Raw genomic sequence first — 26,437 nt, 5'->3', positions numbered from 1 at the left:
GACATATTCAACTTTAAGATGAATTTTAAAGATAGTGCTGAAATTATATTTTTATATACATGCCTAGGTATTTACTTAATGATCTTAGAAAGCCATAGAGTGGTTAGTAATTTATTAGGTAGAGACTTGGAGTGTATTTGTATACATTTGTAGATGAGTGTCACTTTTATTGTCTTTTGGCCACTAAATTTTGTATAGAGCTCATCTCAATAATAGGGCTTCCCTGCTGGCTCAGACAGTAAAATGTCTGCCTGCAATGCAGGAGACCTGGGTTCGATCCCTAGGTCAGGAGGATCCCCTAGAGAAGGGAATGGCAACCCACTGCAGTATTCTTGCCTAGAGAATCCCATGGGTGGAGGAGCCTGGCAGGCTACATGGGGTTGCAAAGAGTTGGCCATGATGAGCGACGAACACTTGCACTTGCATCTCTGTAATACTGGCATTTCATAATACAGTGTTTGATAAATTGTTAACCTCTTTGGAAAGGTAACATGAAATCCACATTCTATGAAATTAACACAGCTAGGAGTACTTTTTTTTTTTTAATAAAATTAAATTTTTTTTTTCCATTTATCTTTATTAGTTGGAGGCTAATTACTTTACATCATTGCAGTAGTTTTTGTCATACATTGAAATGAATTAGCCATGGATTTACATGTATTCCCCATCCCGGTCCCCCCTCCCACCTCCCTCTCCACCCCATCCCTCTGGGTCTTCCCAGTGCACCAGGCCCGAGCACTTGTCTCATGCACCCAACCTGGGCTGGTGATCTGTTTCACCCTAGATAATATACATGTTTCAATGCTGTTCTCTTGAAGCATCCCACCCTCGCCTTCTCGCAGAGTCCACAAGTATGTTCTATACGTCTGAGTCTCTTTTTCTGTTTTGCATATAGGGTTATCGTTACCATCTTTCTAAATTCCATATATATGTGTTAGTATACTGTAATGGTCTTTATCTTTCTGGCTTACTTCGCTCTGTATAATGGGCTCCAGTTTCATCCATCTCATTAGAACTTATTCAAATGAATTCTTTTTAATGACTGAGTAATATTCCATGGTGTATATGTACCACAGCTTCCTCATCCATTCGTCTGCTGATGGGCATCTAGGTTGCTTCCATGTCCTGGCTATTATAAACAGTGCTGCGATGAACATTGGGGTGCACGTGTCTCTTTCAGATCTGGTTTCCTCGGTGTGTATGCCCAGAAGTGGGATTGTACTTTTTAAACAGTACGCAGGTAATGAGAAACCACAAACTCGGTTTTGTGTTGATGTTTCTGTTTTTTCACTCTAAGATTTTTGTTGGAATAAAAACCATTTTGCTTCTTGGAATGAATTTTCTCACATTTTTTTCAGCCAACTTTTCATATGGATGATTTCAAATAAAATATATGACTAGAGAAATATGAAACTAGTAATATTGCTTTACAAACGTCAAGTTTCAAACTCAAAATACAAAAAAGAAAAATTCAAATGGGACAAAGAACAGAGTTTTTGTTTTTAAGACTTAAAACATCCACTTTAAAAACACTCATATTCTGAGACAAATTGAAAAAAATGCTTTACTAGGTGAAACAATGATTGCTATTATGATACATTGTTAAATGAAAATACGGGCAAGCATAGACAAATACTAAAGAAAAACTTTATTGTGCAAATACATATTTTCTTGAAAATAACCTTGGAAGATGTACCTCCCAGGTGAGTTTACACAAAAGTGTTGTCTATTGAAGCCAGTAGGAGTTATGATCATAAGATTTTGAAGGATTGTTAAAACCTCATAGAAAGGTCTATATGATTTTTTGTCTTACTTTAAACAGGAGTTCCTGTTTCCACATTCAGTTTTTTTGCTAATTAATTTTTGAAACACCAGTTACCTAAAAATTAGGGGATGATCATTATTTTGGTTGTAAACTATCAGTTACCCTGTTTGCTTTTGCACCTGCTTTGCAATTATTTTTTAACTATTTACACATTTTAGTATACCAGATAACCTCATGTCATGTTTTGGTAATGTCTATATAGATATTTCATCTATGGGAGGGTTACTGGCCATGGTGGATCAATCAGCTGGTAAACTGTGCTTATTTCAAGTTTTCTGTTTTTAGCCTCATGATTTATTTACCTGACTTTTGGGGACTGTTAAAGAAAAAAAATAACGGAATTAAAAACAATTCATAATACTTGGCACAAATAGAGGAAATATATTTTAAAGAATAAACTAGTTTTAGTGTATCATATTTGATGTAGGCCCTATGCTTTGCTGCCTGTATAAATTGCCTTCTTTAGCTTACTTATCTCCAGATGTTGCCAAAGAACCTCAACCTGTCAGACCAGCCCCATTTATACCTTAAGATAATATGAATCAAGCTGGCATTTCCCCCACCCAGAGAGTTGTTCAGCAAGCAAATGAAAATACCAGTTAGAAGATAAGAGAGAAATTCAGCAAGGGGATGCATACTTTAGAAGGCCATGCCAGTGAATGAGATCATCTAGGAAAAAGTAAAACAATTGTTAGCTAAATCCACGCTCTTTTTGAATAAATACAAAACCACCTCACCTCATTACCTGATCTTTATCATAGCCTCAATATCCATATGGTTCCAGCTTTAGTTTGTCTGGTCTATTTTATAAAACTAATATTTTTGCTTCACTTTCAAATTACTGTAAAATTTAAATGCATTTCCAGACTAGAAATGATAAATGAGAAAAGCAGCCAGCTGAGCATGGCAGCTTTACTAAAGGAATAGCCATGGCTTCCTACTCACCTCATAGGATTGCTAGGAGCAGCAAATAAAAACATATAGGTTGAGAGCTCTGAGATTCAGTATACAAAAGTCAGAATTTACAGGATGCTCTTGCTGGAAGCAACTATTTCTAAATATATGTGCAATGGATAATCTTTAGCATTTGTTTTGGGAAACCCTGGCATGTTATATTATAGCAATTGGTGGTTTTATTCATTATACGGTATCAATCATATGGCTGTGACATGACTCAAGATACATTTTATTACTGGTATTCAAATCATTTGCATCTAACTTAATGGGTAATAGTTCTCTAATTCTAAGCCTAGCGAAGCAGATGGAGTGGCTCATGAACAGTTGTGGGTAGTAGCATAGGTATCATCTGTTTGGTATGGGGAGTCTTAAGTTCATTATCAAGATTTTATTGAACTTTATGGACTGGTTTGTAAAAATTTTACTGTTCTGTATACTCTGCAGTTGAGGTCTTTACAGGGACCAGTATCAGTAAAATCCTGCAAACAAAAAGAGCATTTTAATGAATTTAGCTGCACCGCATCTTGGCTGTGGCACACGCGAACTTCAGTTGCGGTGTGAGAACTCTCTATTGCAGCGGGTGGGATCGAGTTTCTCAGAGAGGGATCAAGCCCAGGCCCCTTGCATTGGGAGCACAGAGTCTTAGCCACTGGACCACCAGGGAATTCCCACATTTTCACTTTTAAATCATTATTCATGCTTACTTTGTTTAGAAATTTGAATGAGATTGGCGTGCTAGATACCAATCATGAAGTTCAGGGGTACCGTGGAACTTAGCTCAACCAGTGAACTCCTTCCCTCATACTTCTGAGAGGTATCTTCTTATAAAGCAGATTTCAAGGGCAAAAATGACCAAACAATAGTAAAAAAAAAAAAATTATATTAGCTGGGAACTTGGCTTAGAACCAGAGTACAAAGCTCTAGTAAAATAAATTGGGCTGAACACATGAAAGGTCTCTATTTCTTTAGCTTATTAGGCCTAAATAACCTCAAGCTAAAGCAGGCTCCAAGGATTGCTCTCTCACTGTTAATGCTGCAAAGGGAATCCTAATACGCCAGTGGGCACTAATGTAAATGGCAAGAATGCCAAACAAGAGACCCCTGTTAGCTCTCCTATGCAATGCCAAGTTAACTTCTTGTGCTCCAAACTTAGGGAGAGTGAGGAGGGGGAGAGGACAGCCCCGAAGTGCCTCCACACCCCTTGCCCTGTCCTGCAAAAGAGGAGAGAACCCTGTGTGAATTGTAGTTCCTTGGAAAACTTTGACTCTTGAACAAAGCGGCTTAATCAATGTTCTGTGATATTATTCTCCTCCCTAAAGGGGAAAAAAAGAGGATGAATGTGGAGCAACAAAATTATTTCAAGTTATTTGGGTATATTTCTTGAAGAAACCAGCATGCTGTTGTTTTCTGTTAGATCTTTGATAAAAAGAGACTTTGGAGGGACCCTCAAGTCCCTGAAAAATCATCCATCTTCTTATTCCTCGGGGACTAGTAGGAAAGTCTAAGCACACACATGCATTCTTTACAATAAATGTTTTTGTCCCAGAGCCCTAGTGGGCAAGACTGAGTCATGGAGTTTTAAAAGGACTCCTTTTGTGCTGTTGGCCTAAAAGCCTAAATGAAAAGAAGGCAAGAGGCCTCTTTGACTCCTCTTCCCTAGGCCTGTACCTAAATTTTTGCTTTTGGGTTTTCTACTTCAATAAGAAGGGAGAAAAGACAATTTTGAGAAAGATAGCAACAAAGGTAAAAGAGTCTTTATGTTTAGAACTTTAGAACTGATCTTATCTGTTACTGTCTTTTAGGCCACTCAATATTTGACGGTGTATGTGTTGGGAAGCATTTTAATACCAAAGTCACGTGAAGGAACACATTGTATATGAGACAAAGAGGAGCAAAACTGAGATCCTCGTAGAACCCCAAAGATACCAAAGTCATAGCTACTGACGTACCTAAAAATCTCTTGGAAACCTTCAGCCAATGGCTGACTGGCTTTACTTCTTGATTTTATTTCCCTTAGCTCCAACTCTTGAGACACTTATCACATTTTGTTATTCTTTAACAGCCAAGACATGACTCTGTCTTCTATTCTCTTGCACCTAGCAGGCCTTCAATTGGTTTTTTACTGTTGAATGACATTTGTGCTCTTGACTAAAACTCTTTTTAGAACACCATTGGGGAAGGTATTTTGCGGAAGATTCTCTTCACCTCCCCCAAAGCACAGACTGCTTACCCAACATTAGCTCTAGAAGTGTTATTAGTTGATTAACTAATGATTTTAAGAAAATTAAATCTTATACTTAAAAAAAAATTGCTAACCCCTCAAGCCAGGTAGTATGTGTCCTTACTCCCATGGACATCCTTCTTTCATACACTCACTTCATAAAATCTGCATTTGTAAACTACAGGAGCATAGAAAACTGTGTCTAGCTCGGGCACTGTTGGATTCCTAGTTTATCACTTGGCCTAGCGTACATTAGGTGTTCAATTGCATTTGTTGAATGAATGAAACATTTAGAAATCTCTTTTGTAGATATTGATCATTAAGTGTGAAGTCACTTTGCTCATTTGATCACTTCCATGTTTTTAGTTCATTAGAAGTCTAATGTGTATGCTACCTATTGGATTTACTGCAGATATCCATGTTCAAGACAATTTTAGGGCTTATGCTTCAACAATCCTTACATTTCATTAGAAAGAAAAAGGAAAAAGTGTTACATCGATATTTACTATAGCTGAAATAAATTTTAGAAGACTTCTGAAACTCTAAAACACATCTCTAATTCTTAACGTTATAAATTGGTGTACAGATTTGTATAAATCTGGCAGTATAATATAGTTTTTACTGCATAAAAATTTGTCTATATGTATATAATTAAATTTTTTTAATTTTTTCATAATTAAATTTTTAATGATAGATAAAATTCATTTTTATATGTGGCCACAAATAACTGTTGGCTCAAAATGGTATTTGTATTTTAGATAATCCTCACTTATACCTTTATCAACACTATTTTTCAGTACTGAATCTAAACATAGATATGAAAAATGACTATTAGACTCTTGAACTATTGAATTTCCAGCAGATCATACCTTATGTTTAATCAAAAATGGTAAGTTAGAACTTGGAAAGTCAATTATAAAGCCAATTGCTTCCTCACACAAATTTTCCTATTTCTTTAAGTTGGAAAATGGAGACAGAAAAGATGGTGGTAAAATCAAATTTATAAACTACATTCTCTTTAAAAATTTTGCTTTCTATATTTCATGTTAAGTATGTTTTAATTAACACTGTCAAATTAATAAAGCCCTTAGAACTCAAAGCAATCCAGAAATATTTTTCTTCTGAGAAAAAGTTGTTAATGAAAGCATGTTGTTAACATTTAGTCTAGGAAACCTCAACTTTATTCAACAAATATTTAAAAATTAACTTATTTCCATAATAGGAACAGCAGTGTGGAGGAGGAATGATAAATAAAAAGCAGGAAAAAAAAGAAAGATATAGACAAAAAATAGTGAATTTCACACAGAAGCAAAGGAGCAGAGGGTGATTTGAGTAAAATACTTGTTATAACTTGTTAGTCACTTGAGCTGTAATATTCAAGATGTGACATAATTTCCTATGCATTTTGAAGTACTAATTGCATGACAAAGTACTTTTAACCTTGACCCTGGAAGTTCTATGGGCTTTCATTTATTACTCATTAATGGGTTCAGACTCTTCTGTATCTGGACATATAAAGATGACTCTTAGCCTTCAAGGAAAATGCAACCAATTAGAGCAGAGAAACAAGTAATTAAAGTGTGGGCTTTCCTGGTGGCTCAGAGGTTAAAGTGTCTGCCTGCAATGTGGGAGATACGGGTTCAATCCCTGGGTTGGGAAGATCCCCTGGAGAAGGAAATAGCAACCCACTCCAGTATTCTTGCCTGGAGAATCCCATGGATGGAGGAGCCCAGTAGGCTACAGTCCACGGTCCAAACAGTCGGACACGACTGAGCGACTTCACTTCAATATAGCTTAATTTATGCTATAATACCAGAAATGCTAGTTTTCGTCACAAAAACATGCTAGAGAAATGATGCAAAAACTCTTCCTCAGGTTTTCATATGCAGATCCGAAAACAGTAATCAGATCCATTTTTTTTAAAACTGCTGTTAGTTGTGCTTATAAGATATGCATTCTATAGCAATGATACTTAAAATTATTTTTATATCTTCTCCCATATAATAAAGGGCTTCCCAGGTGGTGCTAATGGTAAAGAACCTGCCTGCCAATGCAGGAGACTCAAGAGATGTGGGTTCAGTCTCTGTGTCAGGAAGATCCCCTGGAGAAGGGCATGGCAACCCACTCCAGTATTCTTGCCTGGAGAATCCCACGGACAGCGGAACCTGGCAGGCTACAGTCCATGGGGTCACAGAGAGTCATACGTGACTGAAGGAACTTTAACAGGCACACATGCATATAAGAAAAGTAATACTGCTTTAGTCAGATTTTACTTGAAGTTAGTGTAAAACTTGGTTCTTTTCCCAGAACTAACGTGTGACCAGCCTGTTTCGCAGTTGACATCTCAGAGTAATTGCACAAGAAAACAGGGAAACAGTTAATTTAGCACTTAATATTGTTGGGGGAGAGTAAACCAGCCAAGATGGCGTGTTCAGGCTCTCTTGTGCCATGTTTTGTGGTCCATGAGCTGGGCTTCAAAAGATAAGATTTGGACAAATAAAGATGGAGAAGAAGGGCCCTTAGAGGTGAATCGTAGACATGGACAACAATTCCAAGAAATGTTAAATGTGCTACATTAACTGGTGCAAAGATATGACTAAAGCATAAGGTTTATATATGGTACACGTGCAGGGAGAGGAGAGGAGGAAATGCGAATTGAAAATGTCATAATGTGGATTTGAACAACTTCTTGCAGTAATAAAATGGAGTCATTAAAGATTTTTGAGAGGGATAGTGAATGCTCTAATAGTGACTGTGACAGGAGGGGAAAAGGTGAATGTCACAGAGAGGAGAGAAATTAGGTAGGTAGGACAATCATCTAGGCATCTGAATCAAGAAGATACCTATAGAGTTCCCCTGCAGATAAAGGGGACTGAAGCCTGATGATGACTGAAGCCTGGGATTGGTGACAAAGTGTGTAGGTAAGAAGAAAATACCTAACAGAAGGCTGGGGAACTGCCTTTTCTTAAAGGGCTGGAAGAGAGAAGCCTCCTTTCATTTAGGAGACTGAGGAGGACCAGTCAGAGATAGGAGAGTCATACAACTGAGCCAGAAGGCAAGCCCAGCAGAGTACCAAGGAAACCACAAGAGGGTAACATGCAAGGTACAGGGCTTCTCAGGGGCCTCTATAGCAGAGCGTGACTGAAGAGTATGGGACTGCAAGTTGGACTTGACAAGAGAAGTTTTAATAAAACGGTAGCAATTTTAAAATTAGGGTGGATTTTGATGGATTGGGTAATAAATTGTAAGTGAAAAAGTCAATTCTTAAACTGAGGCTAGGTGAGGTGGTGGGGGAGATCAGGTGTGAATGCTTTCAAGTTATCTGACCCTGACAGTCTCAGCCTGAGCTTTAGTTATGTGTGTACTCTAGATCTAAAGGACATGCTGTGAGAGTTGGACCATAAAGAAGGCTGAAGAATTGATGCTTTGGGGGTTTTTTTGTTTTATGTTCTTTTAGAGGTGATGCTTTTGAACTGTGGCGTTGGAGAAGACTTTTGAGAGTCCCTTCGACTGCAAGGCAATCCAACCAGTCCATCCTAAAGGAGATCAGTCCTAAATATTCATTATAAGGACGATGCTAAAGCTGAAACTCCAATACTTTGGCCACCTGATGCGAAGAATTGATTCACTGGAACACACCCTGATGCTGCAAAAAATTGAAGGTGAGAAGGGGACGACAGAGGATAAGATGATTGGATGGCATCACCAACTCGATGGTTTTGAGTTTGAGGAAGCTCAAAGACTTTTGAGAGTCCCTTGGACTGCAAGGCAATACAACCAGTCCATCCTAAAAGAGATCAGTCCTAAATATTCATTATAAGGACTGATGCTAAAGCTGAAACTCCAATATTTTGACCACCTGATACGAAGAATTGACTCACTGGAACACACCTTGATGCTGCGAAGATTGAAGGTGGGAGAAGGGGACGACAGAGGATGAGATGATTGGATGGCATAACCAACTCGATGGTTGTGAGTTTGAGTAAGCTCTGGGAGTTGGTGATGGACAGGGAGGCCTGGCATGCTGCAGTCCATGGGGTCGCAGAGTTGGACATGACTGAGCAACTGAGCTGAACTGAACTGAAAGGACATGTTTATCTGGCCTAGAGATGGTAAACTTTTAGAATCTCTTTCTGTATATCTTAGATTTAACCATCAAATAAGAAAGCCAAGAATATGGTTGAAATTTCTCATGATTAACAATGTGACTCATGCAGTTTAAATTAGGATGCACCACAGCTTTAGGAAAGTTATGAGTTCGTAACAAAGGCTGTTAAGGAAGACCTCAGTGACTGCCTTAAAGTTACCCAAGAAAGTTTTAGCTTAACATCATGCCAGACTTGAACGGTCTGTTATAAATGAGATGAAAAGAACTAACTCAATAACCTCTGTAAATATGACTGCTACAGCTGTTGTGCATAGAAATGCAGAGAAACAAGAGGCACGTCTTATTTTCACATCCCCTATCCCAGTGCAGGCTCCTCTGTCTATGGAGTTTTCCAGGCAAGAATACTGGAGTGGATTGCCATGCCCTCCTCCAGGGAATCTTCCCCACCCAGGTACTGACCCAGGTCTCCCGCATCGCAAGTGGACTTTTTCCCAGCTGAGCTGCCAGGGAAGCCTGAGAACAGTGGAGTGGGCAGCCTATCCCTTCTCCAGGGGACCCTCCTGACCCAGGAATCAAACCAGGTCTCCTGCCTTGCAGGCGGATTCTTTACCAGCTGAGCCGCCAGGGAAGCCTGAGAACAGTGGAATGGGTAGCCTATCCCTTCTCCAGGGGACCCTCCTGACCCAGGAATCAAACCAGGGTCTCCTGCCTTGCAGGGGGATTCTTCACCAGCTGAGCCGCCAGTGAAGCCCCAGTCTACTCTCTACTTTTGTTTAAATATATTTACTCTTCTTAAATGTCTCCTATGACTTTATCTTTGATGTGTCTTTTAGCTCAACTTTCAAAGTTCACTATTACTCTCAGTATTTGCTGTTACATTGCTACATTGTAAACTAAAACCCTTTAGTCACAAAATCCTAATCTATGAAAAAGTATGCATGTATATGAAAATATATGAAAAAATATACATAAAGGAACAAAATTGAAAAAATATCTAAAGAGGTAACTTTTAGACTATTACTTCATAAGACAGCTTTTGTCAATGTCATAAGTTATAAAGGTTAAATAGGTGCTTTGTGATTTTTAAGTATCTGATTTTCCGTGAGTGGAATTTATTCTTCAGTAATACCTACTCCATTCCCAACTCATGATGCTGTAACTATTCACTTTATGTTACTTAAAAAGCTAATGTATGATCCAATATGGCTGAAATCCTTATAAACAGAGAGAGACAGCAGGGATGCGCGGGTGCATAGAGAAAAGGCCACAAGGCCACAGCAAGAAGGCAGCCAATAGCAAGCCAAGGAGGAAGGTCTCAAGGGAAGCCAACTCTGCTAGCACTCTTATTTTGGACTTCTGGTCTCTAAAACTGTGAGAAAATACGTTTCTGTGTATAAGCTTAGAAAAGTTAGTATAAATACATGAGCATATACCAGCCTTCACTATAACTGATAGACTCTTTATCCATCTGTCAAGTTATAAACTTTTTCAACAAGTGAAAAGTTTTGTGAAATGGTACCATTTAGTAATGCAACACCATTATACCATGCATTAGTATCACCATTCCATGCATGTAAGTTAAACATACCAAGAAAAGAGGGCAGCTTTAAGAAAATGTGGTTCAAAATTTTTGGCACATGACCCAGAAGTCTAAATTTTCTTATGAAAAATAGACATCTGCATTTAAGTAATAAACTCAGCAGTGGCCACAGGACTGGAAAAGGTCAATTTTCATTCCAATCCCAAAGAATGCTCAAAGTACCATACAATTGTACTTATTTCACATGCTAGCAAGGTTATGCTCCAAATCCCTTAGGCTAGGCCTCAGCAGTATGTGAACCTAGAACTTCCAGATGAACAAGCTGGGTTTCAAAGAGGCAGAGGAACCAGAGATCAAATAGCCAGCATATGCGGGACCAGAGAGGAAGCAGTGGAGCCCCAGAAAAACCTCTATTTCTGCTTCACTGACGACAGTAAAGCCCTGACTGCCCCTGGAGAAGGAAACAGCAGCCCACTCCAGTCTTCTTGCCTGGAGAATCCCAGGGACAGAGCCGCCTGGTGCGCTATAGAGTCGGACACGACTTAGCGACTAAACCACCACCAGCACAAAACCTTTGACTGTGTGGATCACAACAAACTATGCAAAATTCTTAAAGACATTCCCATCTCTTTAAGAGATCAGACCACATCACCTGTCTCCTGAGAAACATGTATACAGTACAAGAAGCAACAGTTGAAACCAGACATGGAACAACACACTGGTTCAAAACTGGGGAGGAGGAGGACAACGCTGTATGCTATCACCTGCTGTTTAGCTCCTATGCAGACCACATCATGGGGAACGCTGGGCTGGACGAGTCACAGGCTGGAATCAACACTGCCCGGAGAAACAATCAATAACCTAAGATGTGCAGATGATACTCTTCCAAAGGCAGAAAGTGAGCCACTTGATGAGGGTCAAAGTGCAGAGTGAAAAAGCTGGCTTAAAATTCAACATTCAAAAAACTAAGATCATGATCCCATCTGATCCCATCACTTCATGGCAAATAGAAGGAGAAAAAGTGGAAGCAGTGACAGACTTTCTTTCCTTGGGCTCGAAAATCACTGCAGATGGTGACTGCAGCCATGAAATTAAAAGACACTTGTTCCTTGGAAGGAAAGCTATGACAAACCTAGACAGCGTATTAAAAAGCAGAGACATCACTTTGCCAACAAAGGTCTGTATAGTCAAAGCTGTAGTTTTTCCAGGGGTCATGCACAGATCTGAGAGTTGGTCCATAAAGAAGGCTGAGTACTGAAGAATTGACGCCTTCAAACTGTGGTAGAGAAGACTCATGAGAGTCCCTTGGGCAGCAAGGAGAACAAACCAGTCAATACTAAAGGAAACCAACCCTGAATATTCATTGGAAGGACTGTTGCTGAAGCTCCAGTACTCTGGCCATCTGATGCAAAGCTCCGACTCATTGGAAAGACTGATGCTGGGAAAGATTGAAGGCAAAAGGAGAAGGGGGTGACAGAGGATGAGATGGTTAGATAGCAACACCGACTCAATGAATATGGTTTTGAGCAAACTCTTGAAGATAGTGGACAGAAGAAACTAGGATGCAGGTCCATGAGGTCTCAGAGAGTCAGACATGACTTAGTGACTAAACAACAACAATAATTTCAAATATTTTAAAACCAAAACTTTAAGCTAAGTGAACAAAGAATTATAAAATATGTATAAAACTTCAGGGAAATAATAAAATATGTAGTGGACAAAAAACATCTATTTTACAGTTTCAACCCTAGAATGACTATCTCAGCATCACTAGATCAACTAAGACTATGTACCTTATATACTCTGCTGTACAAGCTCATAAATGAAATATTTTAAATATAATTTCTTTATTCTGCTAAATAATGCTAATGAAAATTCAATGTATATAGAAATTTGTTACTATGTTATTCTCTAGTCCAAATTCCTTTGAAACTACAGGTCCTCTGGGAAGCAAATATAAAGTGAATTTTTCCTATTTTTTTAACTGTTAGATAACTCAGACAAAAAGAAAGGTTAAACTAAAATTTTACTTTTTAAATGTAAAAATTTATATAACATAAACTAATATAAAGTCTAACAAAGAACTTTATATACCCTCAATCAAACCAAATAAAATTAAAGAATTTTCCATAGCTTCTACTAGAAGTAGGTAGTGAATACTGACATACATAGTCATATTGTGTATGTGTGTGGCTATTTCTAAATGTGAAAACACTATGAAACAACACCTGGCTCAACTCTTTTAATTTATATACAAAGCAAAGAACAATATGAATAGAGATATACAATGATTATTTAAATACGCTATACATATGTACAAAGGCAAAGAGATAATAAAACAGTCTCTGCAGTCTCACTCTGATTATATACAGTAAGAAAGGATCAAAAGAGTTTGAAACCTTGGGGACTTCTGATATACAAACTCTTCTTGAAAATGTTGGTTATAAATGATTACAAAAGTACAAATTATAGCCAATCAATATATTGTTCTGGCTGGTCCATTTCAGTAGATTCAGAAAATCCATCAAATCCTTTGGATACTAGGTAGTTTCCAAGTGGAATGGTAGTATGACTTTAAAAGGGTTCTGCCCTCAGTAACAGTGCTAAGTAAAGGGCACTTTAGATTCCAAATTGGAATAGGTTCTATCACGTTTTTTAAGCAGAGTCAATAGCCTCTAAGAATAGGTAAATAATAAAGCAAACCAAGTTAATTATATGGTAAGTCTTTTTTATTACCATTTTTATTGAGATGACCCTAGCTCTTCTATAAATTACATGTAGTTTTGTGTATATATGTGACAGTGTGTGTGTATCATACACATATAAATACTAGAACCTATGATATAAACAGAAATAATAGGGCAAAAACAAGTGAAAAAAATTGGACCGTAGGTTTAAACTCATTTTTAAGTAAACCAATAAATTTATGGCTAGTAAAGGCTTTTTTTCCTATTTAAAGAGCAATCTTTTTCTGGGGAACAAAATAGTGAAAAGTAGTATAATAAAGACCAAGATGGGAAACCTTGGACTAAAGTTTGAATCCGGGTAACAAGCCCAAAGACATGAGAAGAAAAAGGTCATGGTTTTAGGAGTTCAGCATGCAGTTTATGATAAACTTTCTGACAAATGATGTCCTTGGATTCCTTGCCAATGGACCCAGGGATCCGAGAGATTCAAACCAGGGAGAGTTTACACTTACCTTTATATCAGCAATTTTCAGTATCTGTGACATTGCACTAGAACTTTTTTTTTAAAGAAGAGTAATATCCAGAATGACAAATTGCAGATTTATTGTATAAAATTTCTAGGAGCTTTAAGTTTAAACCCCCAGATTCTTCATCCATACATGTTCTTGCTATAAGAAATTACAGAATTGAAATTTAATGCACCTCAATTATTTGCAAATGCCTCAGTTATTCCTCTTTTGGAAATAAAAGAATCTTAGACAATGTTGTTATTATCACAAACCTAGAGATCAATCATATATTTGAAAAGAAATACCTCTTAAAATATTTTACCTCCTGTCACTGAGAACTGTTCATTGAACATCCTGAATTATTCTAAGCCTCTAGGGAGATTATAAAGATCCTTTCAAGTGCTAGTATGAAATCAGTGGGAAACAGAACAAAAGCAACTTTAAAGCAACAAGAAATTATGTATCATATATACATCGTAGCAAATACTTTATATTTGTGAATCTTTACAGCTTACATTTCCATTCCATTATTACAAGTGGTGAAAAACAAAAAATTGAAAGTAGCATTCAAATTATAAATACACAGTCTTCCCATTTCACTAACCAAATTCTTACTTTCCAGTGTTACTTCCCAATTTATTCAGGAAACTGCCTACAAAGCTGAAAATGATTAGAAAATTTTTAAGTTTTAAAATCTCTTTCTCATTTTAGGAGAAACCAAATACCCAACCATCAAAATTAAAAATAAATTGAATTGGCACAGTCCATTACAGTTATTGTTACTAGATCCACTTCATTTGCAGGTGTCCAAAATAGAAAATGAATAATTCTTTATCTTCAAATACGTATGTTCCTAAAATGCTACTTAAAGCTTTGGTTGTTTTCCTGTAATAAAGAAGAAAATGTTAATTTACCAATTAGGTTGAATGAATGTAGCTTTTAATAATTATTTTATTGAACAAGTTCTGTGGCTTACTGTTTGCAGATCTAAATGCATGTTTCTATAGAAACTATTAAAGTAACCGGCATTTGTCAAATAAAACAGTTTTTCATAGAAGAACATATGCAATTCATTTTAACACAGATTATATTCCAAACCAGCTCTGTTTCTGTAGTACCTAATTTTTTAACAATGTTATTAATGCAAAAAACAAAAGTAAACTCGATTTGAGTGTATATCATTTGTCCAAAATAAAGTGAACCCTGTAGGTTCCAAGGCTGGGTAGATTCAGGCCAAACAGCTAACAGTGAGGGACAACATCTCTCATGGGACAACAGCCCCAACCATCAGCAGAAAAGCAAATTAAAGCTTTAGTGAGCATGGCCCCTGCTAACCATACCAAGATCCAGTTCTAACCACCACCAGTCCCTCCCATCAGGAAGCTTGCACAGCCTCCTAAGTAGCCTCATTCACCAGAGGGCAGACAGCAGAGGCAAAAAGAACTACAATCCTGCAGCCTCTAAAACAAAAACCATAACCACAGAAAGTTAAAACAAGAAAGGGAGAGGATCATAAACAGATGAAGAACAAGATAAAACCTCTCCAAAAAAATCTAAATGCAGTGGAGATAGGCAACCTTCCAGAAAAAGGATTCAGAATAATGACAGTGAAAATGACCTGGGATCTGGGGAAAAGAATGGAGGCAAATTGAGAAGATGCAAGAAATGTTACACGAAAGCTCAGCCAATAAAGAATCTGCCTGCAATGCAGGAGACCTGGTTTGATCCCTGGGTCGGGCAGATCTCCTGGAGAAGGACATGGCAACCCACTCCAATATTCTTGCCTGGAGAATTCCATGGACAGAGGAGCCTGGTGGGCTACAGCCCCTGGGGTTGCAAAGAGTCAAACACAACTGAAGCAACTAAGCAAAAGCACTAAAGAACAAACAGAGATAAATACAATAACTGAAATATAAAATACACTAGAAGGAAACAACAGCAGAATAACTGAGGCAGAAGAATGGGTAAGTGAGTTGAAAGAATGGTGAAAATAACTGCTGATGAGCAGAATAAAAAAGGATGAAATAAATGAGGACAGTCTCAGAGACCTCTGTGACAATATGCAACACACCAACATTCAAATCACAGGGGTCCTAGAAGAAGAGAAAGGGAAAGGCCTGAAAAAATATTTGAAAAGATTACAGTCAAAAAATTGTGTAATATGGGAAAGGAGACAGTCAATCAAGTCAAGGAAGCACAGAGTCCCAGACAGAATAAACCTGAGGAAGAACACATTGAGACACATAGTAATGAAATTGACAAAAATCAAGGACAAACATAAAATATTAAAACAACAAGGGAAAAAGGACAAAAAATATACAAGAGGAACTCCCATAAGGTTATAGGTTCAATTCTCAGAAGAATCTCTGCAAGCAGAAGGGAGTGGCATGATATATTTTAAGTGGTAATAGGGAATAACCAAGAATAATCTACCAAGGAAAGCTCTCATTCAGAGTTGATGGAGAAATCAAAAGTTTTACAGGCCAACAAAAGCTAGGACAAATAAAATGATAAACAAAAGCACCAAAGCAGCTTTGCAACAAATGTTACAGGAATTCCTCTAAGGGGGAAAGAGAGTACCAACTTAAAAAAAAAAACCCAAACTTGTAGATATAGGTACTGTTATATCAAAACTTCCTTAAAAAACTAGGAATAAAACCAACATACGACCCAGCAATCCCACTACTAAACATATACCCTGAGGAAACCAAAATTGCAAAAGGACATATGTACGCCAATGTTCATTGCAGCACTATTCATAATAGCTAGCACATGAAAAGCAACCAAGATACCCATCAACAGATGAATGGATAAAGAAGCTGTGGTGCAAGTAAGCCAGAAAGAGAAATATAAATATCATATACTAACGCATATATATGGAATCTAGAAAGATGATACTGAAGAATTTATTTCCAGGGCAGCAATGGAGAAACAAGACATAGAGGAGAGACCTAAGGACATGGGGGCAGGGGAGGAGGGAGAGTGTGGGATGTATGGAGACACGAACATGGAAACTTACATGACCATGTGTAAAACAGACAGCCAACGGGAATTTGCTGTATGGTTCAGGGAACCCAAACAGGGGCTCTGCAACAGTCTAGAGGGTGAGATGGGGAGGGAGATGGGGGGAGGCTTAGGAGGGAGGGGACATGGGTGTACCTATGACTGATTCTTGTTGATGTTTGATAGAGAACAACAAAATTGTGTATAGAAATTATCCTTCAATTAATTAAAAACAAAATGAACTAAAAAAACTTCATGTGTGCTCAGTTGCTCAGCTGTTTTTGAGTCTCTGCAACCCCATGGACTGTAGCCTGCCAGGCTTCTCTGTCCATGGGATTTTCCAGGTAAGAATACTGGAGTGGGTTGTCATTTCCTATCCCAAGACCTTCTGGAAATCCGAAGACAGAAAGAAAAAGCTACCCAAACATAACAATAAAGATGGTCATCAAACTACAAGAGAACAAAAGAGGGGGGAAGAAAAAAGGCCTACAAAAACAAACCCAAAATAATTAAGAAAATGGCAATGGAAATATACATATTGATAATTATCCATAAATGTAAACAGATTAAGTGTGCCAGTGAAGAGACAAAGACTGGTAGGGTGGATACAAAAACAAGACAAGTATATATGCTGTCTATAAGAGACCAACCTCAGACCTAGAAACACAAACACAGGGGAAGTGAGGGGATAGAAGGTTTATCACACAAATGGAAATCAAAAGAAAATGGAATTATCAATACTCATATCAGAAAAATTGACTTTAAAACAAAGACTGTTATAATAGACAAAAAAAGATACTTCCTAATGATAAAGGGATCAATCTAAGAAGATGTAACAATTGTTAAATATATGCATCTAACACAGGGGCACCTCAATATATAATGGAAATACTAACATCCATAAAGGAAAAAAATTGACAGTAACACAATAATACTGGAGGACTTTAACTCCCCCACTTTCATCAATGGAGAGATCATCCAGACAGAAAATCAATAAACAAACACAGGGTTAATGACACGTTAGACCAGATACATTTAACTGATATTTATAAAACCTCCCTCCTAAAGCAGCAGAACACACAGAAGCAGAAGCTGAAGTGCACACAGAACATTCTCCAGGACTGACCACATGCTGAGCCATGTGAAGTGAGCCTTGATAAACTTAAGAAAATAAAGTCATATCAAGTATTTATCCAATCACAGATCACAGCACAATGAGATTAGAAGTGAACCACAAGAAAAAAAATTATAAAAATACAAACAGGAGGAAGCTAAGCCATATGTTACTAAACAATGGGTCACTGAATAAATCAAAAAAGAAATAAAATATGCCTAAAGACAAATGAAAGTGAAAGCACAATGATCTAAAGCATACGGGATCCTGCAAAAGCAGTTCTAACATAGAAGTTTATAGTAATACAATTTTACCTCAAGAAATAAGAAAAATGTCAAATAAACAACCTAACCTTACAACTAAAACAACTAGAGAAAGAACAAACAAAACCTAAAGTTAATAGAAGGAAAAAATCATAATGTTCAGAGCAGAAATAAATGGAGACAAAGAAAATAATAGCAAAGAATGATGAAACTAAATGCTGATTCTCTGAAAAGACAAACAAATTTGATAGACTTTTATCCATACTCATCAAGGAAAAAAAAAAAGGAGAAAACTCAAATCAATACAGTTGGAAAAGAAAATGAGAAGTGACAACTGTCACCACAGAAATACTAAGGATCATTAAGAGATTACTACAATCAACTACATGCCAATAAAATGGACAACCTGGAAGAAGTGGAAAAATTCTTAGAAAGGTAGAGCTTCTCAAGACTGAACCAGGAAAAAAACAAAAAATATGAACAGACCAATCAAAGAACTGTAACTGAAACTGTCATTAAAAAAAAACTTCTAACAAACAAAAGTCAAGGACTGGATGGCTTCAGAGGTGAATACTATTAAACATGTAGAGAAGAGCTAATCCCTATCCTTCTGAAACTGTTCCAAAAATTGCAGAGGAAAGAAAGCTCACAAACTCATTTTATGAGGCCAGCATCACCATAATACCAAAACCAGACAGACACCGTAAGAAAAGAAAATCACTGATGAACACAGATGCAAAAATCCTCAACAAATCCTAGCAAAAAGAATTCGACAACACATTAAAAGGATCATACATCATGACCTATAGTGGGATTTATTCCAGGAATGCAAGGATTCTTCAGTATACACAAATCAATCAATTTGATATACCATATAAGAATAAAAACCATACAATCATCTTAATAGATGCAGAAAAATCTTTTGACAAAATTCAGTACCCATTTATGATAAAAACTCTTCAGAGAGTGGGCATAGATTGAGTATACCTCAATATAATAAACACCATATACGTCAAATCTGCAACTAACATTGTACTCAATGGTGAAAAGTTGAAAACATTTCCTCTAAAACCACGAGTAAGACAAGGATGTCCACTCTCACCAAGTTTATTCAACACAGTATTGGAAGTCTGAGTTACAGCAATCAGACAAGAAAAATAAAGGGAATTCAAATTGGAAAAGAAGTTAAACTTCTCACTGTTTGCAGATGACATGACCCTATACATAGAATATCTTAAAGATTCTACCAAAAAACTACTGGAGCTCATAAATGAATGTGATAAACCTGCAGGTCACAAAATTAATACACAGAAATCCACTGCATTTCTATATCCTAACAATGAAAGATGAGAACTAGAAATTCAAGAAACAACCCAATTTATCACTGTAGAAAAATGAATGAAATACTTAGGAATAAACTTACCTAAAGAGACAGAGGCCTGTATTCTGAAAACTATAAGATGCCAGTGAAAGAAACTGAAGACACAAACAGAAGGGAAAACATACCATGTTCATGGAATGGGAATATCAATATTGTCAAAATGACTATACTACCCAAGGCAATCTACAAACTCAATGCAATCCCTATTAAATCACTAATGGCATTTTTCACAGAATTAGAACAAAAAATCTTACATTTTGTACAGAGACACAAAAGACCCCAGATGGCCAAAGCGACCTTGCGAAAGGGAAGCAGGGCTGGAGGTGTCAGGTGCTGACTTCAGACCGCATCGCAGACGCAGCAGTCACAGCAGCGCAGCACCGCACACAGGAAAACAGGTCAACGCCACAGGACAGAAAGCGGAAATAAACCCGCGCACCTACGGTCAATTCATCTGTGAGAAAGGGGATGACCACACACCGGGAAAAAGACAGTCTCTTCAACAAAGGATGCTGGAGAAACTGGACAGCTATATGTCAAAAAATGAAATTAGGTCATTCTTTAACACATACACAAAAAAAATCTCAAAATGCATTAAAGACCTAAATATGAGACCAGACAGAATAAAACTCCCAAAGGAAAATATTGGCAGAATACTCATAAATCTCAGTAATATCTTTTTCATTCCATCTCCCATAATAATGGAAATGAAAACAAATATAAACAAATGGGATCTAATTAAACTGAAAAGCTTTTGCACAGCAAAGAACACCAGAAAACAAAGTTAAAAGACAACCCCAGATTGGGATAAAATATTTGCAAATAATGTGACCAGCAAGGGTCTCTAAAATGTACAAACAGCTCACAAGGCTTAATGTCATCAAAACAAACAACCCAACAAAAAATGGGCAGAAGACCTAAATAGATGTTTCTCCAAAGAAGACATACAGATGGCCAACAAACACATGAAAAGATGTTCAACATCGCTTAGTTACTAGAGAAATGCAAACCAAAAATACAACGAGGTATTACCTCACACCCGTCAAAATGGCTATTATCAATAATCCACACTGAAATGTTGGTAGGAATATAAATTGGTACAGCCCTAATGGAGAACAGTATGGAGGTTCCTTAAAAGACTAAAAGTAGCATCTGGTCTCATCACTTCATGGCAAATAGATGGGGAAACAGTGACACATTTTATTTTCTTCAGCTCCAAAATCACTGCAGATGGGGACTGCAGCCATGAAATTAAAAGATGCTTGTTCCTTGGAAGAAAAAGCTATGACAAACCTAGACAGCATGTTAAAAAACAGAGACATTACTTTGCCAACAAAGGTCCATATAGTCAAAGCTATGGTTTTCCAGGAGTCACGTATGGATGTGAGAGTTGGACCATAAAGAAGGCTGAGTGCTGAAGAATTGATGCTTTTGAACTGTGGTGTTGGAGAAGACTCTTGACAGTCCCTTGGACTGCAAGGAGATTAAGCCAGTCAATCCTAAAGGAAGTCAACCCTGAATATTCATTGGAAGGACGGATGCTGAAGTTGAAGCTCCAATACTTGGGTCACCTGCTGCAAAGAGCCGATTCATTAGAAAAAACCCTGATGCTGGGAAAGACTGAAGGAAGGAGGAGAAGGGGATGACAGAGGATGAGACGGTTGGATGGCTGCCGTCCATGGGGTTGCAGAATCAGGCAGGACTGAGCGACCGGACAACAGCAACAAGAGCTGCCATGTGACCCTACAGTCTCACTCCTGGGCATACATTCAGAGAGAATCATGGTCTGAAAGGATGAATGCACCTCAACGTTCAGTGCAGCAGGGTTTACAACAGCCAAGACATGGACACAACCTAACTGTCTGGTGATAGAGGAGTGGGTAAAGATGATGTGGAACATATATACAATGGACTACTACTCAGCCATTAAAATAAAGAAACAATGTCATGTGCAGTAACATGGATGGACCTGGAGATTGTCAATAGTGAAGTAACTGACAGAGAAGAAGAAGAAATATCATATGACATCCTTTATATGAGAATCCAAAAAGAAATGATACAAATGAACTTTACAAAACAGAAACAGACTAACAAACTTAAAGAAAAATTTATGGCTGCCAGTGGGGTGAAGATGGGGTAAGGGGTGGTTAGGGAAGTTGGGATCGACATGTACACACTGCTATATTTACGATGGATAACCAACAAGGTCCTACTGTTTAGCACAGAGAACTCTTCTCAGTGCTATGTGGCAGCCTGGATGGGAGGGGAGTTTGTGGGAGAGTGAATATATGTATATGTATGGCTGAGTCCTTTTACTAGCCACTTAAAACTACCACAGCATTGTTAATTGACTATACACAACAAAATGTTTCAAAAAAATAAAGGCAAAGAAACAGCAAAGTCATGTTGCAGAACATGTTGTTCTACTGTATAAAAAAGTACCTGAACAGGACAGATAGCCTGTAAACAGACCACACATAAACATAAAACTAGATGGCAGATATTCTGCTAGATATTGCTAGGATGACTGGATATCCATGCAGTAAAAAATAAAACTTCATCTGTATCTCATAATATATAGTAAGATCACCTGTGTATCTCACAACCTATAGTAAAACCAATCATAAGTTAGTTGAAAAACAAAACAATAAGACTTTTAGAAGATAATGTAGGATCTCCTTCCATGACCTTTCAACAGAAAATTATTCCCTAAAATGTAATTCCATCCTATTTGTTGACAAGAGTGGTGATTAGTTACATAATTGGTCATATATTTAGATTTATGTACTTTTCTGAATTATATTTCACAATGAGAAAGATTAAAAATGTTTAAAAGGCAAATATTTTAGAATTAAAATAATATGGAAATCTCTGGTATATATTTAAAATGATACAAAATTAGAAAATGCTTACTGGTTTCTGAAGGACAATAGGATGATCAGGTAGAAAGTCTGGTTTTTTCCTGCAGATGGAAACACTTGAGAGCTTCAACAGGAAATCTCTGCTGTATTTGATTCTCTCTGTAGATAGGGAACATCAAACGTAATGTTATAAAGCACAGAGTCTCTCAGAGCACCTTTGACTCCTTTCTCACTAGATGTCCGTTATCAGTCCATTATTTTATAAAATGTAAGTAGTTTTTAACATAAAGGAGAAGGGAGGAGCATAAACTCTGACAAACATCTACTGCCTCCCATCTTCCTTTTACATGGAAACAAAGCCAATTAGCCATGGAAAAATTTCAGAACATTGGAAATGCATGGCTTCTTTAATATGGTTATTCACAAGCAGTAGAGAAATCTTATAAAATATAGCAGGTATAATACCTATTGGGCAATTCATATCCTGCCAAAGTGGAACTCTAATAAGCCTATCTTTATGTTTTTGAATTAACTTGTGAAAAATTTATACAATCAACATGAATTCAAGAAATATCTATTGTATACCTATTGTGAATCAAGGACTATTTGAGGTAATGGTGACAAAGCTCCAAGATAGGATCCCTAACTTTAAAGGGAACAATGATTCAAATACCTGCAGATTTCTCATTAGAGACTATCACTGTCTTGGTCTATACTGGACATTTTCTGGGCCAGAAATAGTGGAGCTGTAATTTTTAAAATGTAACAGAAAAGGACTGGCAACCGAGATTTCCATATTGTGAAATAAAGACTATATATTGCTCTGGTTCCTGGTACAGAGATTCTTTTCCTTTTAATTTCCTAAGTGATAAGAACACTAAGAGCATCTTTCATTCTAATATTTCTTTATTGACCCTGGACTCCTAACACAGAGCTCCTAAATTCCTTAAAAATTTCTGGGTGATTTGGTCTTCTGTTCTAGTGAGATGATTCTTGGTGGGATCCTGGGTAGTGGTTGGTCAGCTAAAAGACCAAGCAATGATGAGAAGCGTGGACCTTTCAGCCACAAAACTATATCCTCTGAAGGGGACAGGGGTTGCAGATTGAGTTAAAGATAGATTGTGCCTATGTGATGAAGCCCCCAAGAAAATCCCCAAATTACAAGGTTTGGGGGACTCCCTGGTGGCTCAGTGTTAAAGAATCCACCCATCAATGCAGCAGATGTGGGCTTAATTCTAACCCAGGAAGATCCCACAGCCCGTGGAGCAACTAAGCCCGTGCACAACTACTGAGTCTGTGCTCCGGAGACTGGGAGCCACAACTGCTGAAGCCCCTGCACCTCGGAGCCCGTGCTCAGCAACGACAGAATCCCCGCAACTAGAAGCCTACGCACTGCAACTCGAGAGCAGACCGAGCTTGCCGCAGAGAGAAAAGCCCATGCAGCAGTGAAGACCCAGCACAGTGAAAAATAAATAAACGAAAATTTTAAAACAAACCTGTTTAAGAAAAAAAGTTCAGGGTCTGGAAAGTTTCCGGGTGGGTGAACACATCCATCTACCAGAAGAGTGATATTATCAAATCTGTGGGGAAGAAACTCTTGCACTTCGGGTCCCTTCAAGACTTTGCTTCATGTATCTGCCTGCTTATTTGGCTATTCAGCTGTTTTCTTTTCTTTTTAAAATATTTTGTGGTTTTAAAACTGGAGGATATTTATGTTATAATATTGTGATGATTTCTGCCATATATCAACAGGAATCAGCCATAAATATACATATGTTCCCTCCCTCTTAAAACTCCTTCCCACCTCCATCCCCACCCCACACCTGCAGGCTGTCACTGATCACAGGCGTTGGGTTCCCTGCATCATACAGCACGTTCCCACTGGCTATCTATTTTACATATGGTAATGTATATGTTTCAATGCTACTCTCTCATATCATCCCACCCTCTCCCTCCCCGACTATGCCAAAAAGTCTGTCCTTAAAAAACTTGACTTAAAACTCAACTTCAAAAAACTAAGATCATGGCATCCAGTCCATGATGGCAGATAGATGGGGAAACAATGAAAACAGTGAGAGACTTTTTGGGGGGGGCTCCAAAATCACTACAGATGGTGACTGCAGCCATGAAATTAAAAGACACTTGCTCCTTGGAAGAAAAGCTATGACCAACCTAGACAGCATATTAAAAAGCAGAGACATTACTTTGCCAATAAAAGTCCGTCTAGTCAAGGCTATGGTTTTCCAGTAGTCATGTATGGATGTGAGAGTTGGACTATAAAGAAAGCTGAGCACTGAAGAATTGATGCTTTTGAACTGTGGTGTTGGAGAAGACTCTCGAGACTCCCTTGGACTTCAAGGAGATCCAACCAGTCCATCCTAAAGGAGATCAGTCCTGAATATTCATTGGAAGGACTGATGCTGAAGCTGGGAAGTTCCAATACTTTGGCCACCTGATACAAAGAACTGATTCATTTGAAAAGACCCTGATGCTGGGAAAGATTGAAAGCAGGAGGAGAAGGGGACAACAGAGGATGAGATGGTTAGATGGCATCACCAACTTGATGGGCATGAGTTTGAGTAAGCTCCGGGAGTTGATGGACAGGGAAGGCTGGAGTGCTGCAGTCCATACAGTCACAAAGAATCAGACACGACTGATCAACTGAACTGAACTGATGGTTACATGATACTGTACATTTATAATGGCTTAAATAATGAGTTTTACTTCAATAAAAGAGATGAAAAAAGAAACCTAAGGATTGTAAAGAGGATGTCTCCAGATAAAAACAGTAAAATTCATTCCAGGACAACAGTTTCAGAGCAGTACTGAAGAGGAATTAATCCGTACTGGAACCAGACAATGGAGCAGTCTAAAAGAAAAGTCATCTCCAGGGGAAAAAATACCAATTCATACATTTTACCATAAGGAAAATATAGATAAGTGTGGCAGAGTTGCTGGAGTTTGCCATCAGTTGATGGCAAAATTAACAACAGTTACATAGAAAAACAAGGTGAACATGAGCTCCAGAAAAAAGGATGGATTTTATGAATCAGGTATGTACCTTTCAGCTAGGCTACTGAAATTACACAGTTATATATAATATAAAGAGTGATGATACTCTAACTGAAACTTAAGTAACTATATGGTGGAGAGGGGGTAGATAGAAGAGCTGAAGAAATGAGGGGACTGATGTGGAAGATATAAGGCCTCATCTTCCAAAAGAGGTTTTCAAAATATAATATAGAAATGAAAAATATAGAAACAATTTAAATATTTTATTTAGAATACGGAGTTAAGTACTAGAAGAAAATGTTAACAGGGTTTAATTACATATAAATTACATATACAGACTGGTTGACAAAATTTGGAAACTACATTAATAAAAACCTTTATTTTACTAAAAAGTAGCTGGTGTGGGAGAGACTATGGGTTTTCCCCAAGAGCAGTTCTTCCTTTCTGCTTCTGTGATAAAGTGAGCTGGTTGCAAAGCTAAAGGTTACATTTTCCAGTCTGCTTTGTACAGCATGACTAAGTTCCAGCCAATGAGACATTAAGTGGAAGTTATATACGCAACTTCTGAGTCATAGTTTTAAGAATCTTCTTCCTCCCTACTTCCTTCCTGATGGCTAGAAAGAGAATGTGATGGCTGGAGCAGAGGCATTCATCTTGGGCAGTAAGATAGAAGCCATGTATTAAAGATGGTAAAACCGTAGGACAGTTTAATACTGGGGCTAGTAGCAACTTCACAGAACAGAATTAATATACCAGCTTAAAATTTTACATATTACAGAAGATATAGAAATCAACTTCTATCTTGTTTGTCACTGTAATGATAGTCTCCTCTTTAAAGCAGTCAAACCTATAATTTGTAATATACAGAAATCAACCAAAAGAATATAATAAAATTTCTAATGTACATAAGGTTTGCAGGTAAGCAAATATTAACTGTACATGAATGCTAAGAATCT

The 26,437-nt window shown here is 37.6% G+C and overlaps 1 protein-coding gene across 6 annotated transcripts in view; it reads right to left on the bottom strand.

The window, feature by feature from the left end:
* Positions 1 to 14,317: 14,317 nt before the first annotated feature.
* The window catches only part of C15H8orf88 (chromosome 15 C8orf88 homolog), a 29,292-nt gene continuing 17,172 nt past the window's right edge, over positions 14,318 to 26,437 (bottom strand). For all 6 annotated transcript variants that reach the window (XM_020870028.2, XM_070477420.1, XM_070477418.1 and 3 more), the window contains 2 exons: positions 22,522 to 22,628; positions 14,318 to 14,732 (listed from right to left, as the gene is read on the bottom strand). In XM_020870028.2, the coding sequence (XP_020725687.1) occupies positions 14,709 to 14,732; positions 22,522 to 22,628 (131 nt within the window). In that variant the 3' untranslated portion in view covers positions 14,318 to 14,708. The remainder of the gene's footprint in view (positions 14,733 to 22,521; positions 22,629 to 26,437) is intronic.

Source organism: Odocoileus virginianus, chromosome 15, assembly GCF_023699985.2.
Source record: "Odocoileus virginianus isolate 20LAN1187 ecotype Illinois chromosome 15, Ovbor_1.2, whole genome shotgun sequence".
Classification (NCBI taxonomy): Eukaryota; Metazoa; Chordata; class Mammalia; order Artiodactyla; family Cervidae; genus Odocoileus; species Odocoileus virginianus.
Note: the sequence above shows the minus strand (reverse complement) of the source record. Positions and strands in the feature narration are given on the sequence as shown.